Below are 1,976 nucleotides of genomic sequence, written 5' to 3' on the forward strand. Positions count from 1 at the left end.
ATCGTTCTGCTCCCGGGAGTTCTGGAGAGAGTGCGCCGGGACGGGGTCCGTCTGCTACTAGTAGCCCCATTCTGGCTGGGCCAAGTATGGTTCTCAGACCTGATTTCCCTTCTCGACGGCTCTCAATGGGAGATTCCCGTCAGGAGGGATCTCCTCTCACAGGCGGGGGGTACCATATTTCACCCCCACCCAGAGCTGTGGAAGCTGTGGGTGTGCCCTCTGAGGGGGCACAACTCGTAGCTTCCGGTCTCTCAACCGAGGTTGTTGAGACCATCCTCCAATCCAGAGCTCCCTCCACGAGGAAACTGTACGCTTGGAAGTGGAAACTTTTCGGCAGGGTTGACCAACTCCACCATGAAGGTGTGCGTGGCACCTATAACTGCTTACCATACCCCTCTCGGTGGTCAGACTGTGGGAAGACACCCCCTGGTTACACGTTTCCTCCGTGGTGCGCTGAGGCTGAGGCCTCCCATACGACCTCGTGTTCCACCATGGGACCTGGCCATGGTCCTGGAGGCTCTCTGTAAACCTCTGTTCGAACCTATTGAGGAGGTTTCAGATCGAGTTCTGACACTTAAGACTGTCTTCTTGTTAGTCATCACTTCACTGAAGAGAGTCAGAGATTTGCAGGCCTTGTCAGTGGCCCCCTCCTTCCAAGACTTTGTGCCCGGCTTGGTTAAAGCTTTTCTGTATCCCAGGCCGGGGTATGTCCCTAAAGTGCCCTCCTCAGTACCACGGCCCGTCGTACTTCAGGCTTTCTGTCCTTCCCTCTTTAGGGAGCCTGACCAGCAGAAGCTAAATGCGAGCACTGGACATATATGACCACAGAGCTGCCATGTGGAGGAAGTCTGACCAATTATTTGTTTGTTATGGTCCCTCCAAAAGGGGTCTGCCTGCCACTAAGCAGACCCTCAGTAGGTGGATTTTTGATGTCATTACTATGTCACATGAGTCCTCTGGCCTTCCCTCACCCTTAGGGGTCAAGGCTCACTCCACCCGAAGTGTGGCGGCCTCTAAGGCCTTCCTGTCGGGTGTGGCTATGCAGGATATATATAACGCTGCGGGCTGGTCTACGCCGCTCACCTTTGACAGGTTCTACGACCTCGACATTCGTACCGCTCCTGGTTCCTCCATCCTCTTGCCGTAGTTGTGCTGAAGTCATACACACTACGCAGGGACTTGAAAGTTTGGCGGCGTGGGCATCTCGTTCCCAACGTGTTTGACGCAGCTCGAGTTCCTGATGGGGAACGTCTCAAGGTTACGTATGTAACCCTAGTTCCCAGAGGGAACGAGATGCTGCATCTCCTGCCATACTTCCGGCGTCCCTGCGAGCACTTCCCTCATTCTCCAGAAGCTGCCGCTGTCTCCACCTCACATGCTTTTATAGCTTCCTGGTCACACATCACCCCGTCCGTGACGTCGCGCCCATTCATTGGTCTGATTACACACACGATTCAGAGCATAGTCAAGCTGAAGGCGTTTCCAAACTGTTCGATGCAGCGTCTCGTTCCCTCGGGGAACTAGGGTTACATATGTAACCTTGAGACGTTTCTGCTACGCTTTTTGGCGAAGATAAGCATAAATGAGAATTGTGATAAAAATAGCATGAAGACATTACTACTCGGATGGGATTATATCAGATGACCCCAAACAGTAAACAAATACATAGTGGGTAATTAAACAGTAGGTAATTTGTTTAGTTTTTACCAAGAAAAACACGTTTGATTTGGTTAAGATTAAAATCACAAATTACATCTATGAAACTTGACTTCTTCAGGGAAAAATAGGGTTATAGGGTTATAGGTTAAAAATAGGGCTCATGGGTTAACTTCACAGGAGGCAGAAAATACCCAGATTCATAGCCTAAATTTGTCACCAGCAGCTTTTATTTATTAATCTGTTTTTGAGAGTGTTTATTTTTTTAACTTTATTGGTGTCGTATGGAACCTATAATCATCATACTGTATGTCCGGAAT

The 1,976-nt window shown here is 49.8% G+C and overlaps 1 protein-coding gene across 1 annotated transcript in view; it reads left to right on the top strand.

Annotated features, from left to right (window-relative positions):
• LOC107730646 (uncharacterized) overlaps positions 1–1,147 on the top strand; it is a 45,770-nt gene extending 44,623 nt beyond the window's left edge. Inside the window, exon 4 of the mRNA XM_016541509.1 lies at positions 978–1,147. Within this exon, the coding sequence (XP_016396995.1) occupies positions 978–1,147 (170 nt within the window). The remainder of the gene's footprint in view (positions 1–977) is intronic.
• The last annotated feature ends 829 nt before the right edge of the window (positions 1,148–1,976 follow it).

This window comes from Sinocyclocheilus rhinocerous, unplaced genomic scaffold (genome assembly GCF_001515625.1).
Source record: "Sinocyclocheilus rhinocerous isolate Xijiao unplaced genomic scaffold, SAMN03320098_v1.1 scaffold308, whole genome shotgun sequence".
Lineage (NCBI taxonomy): Eukaryota > Metazoa > Chordata > Actinopteri > Cypriniformes > Cyprinidae > Sinocyclocheilus > Sinocyclocheilus rhinocerous.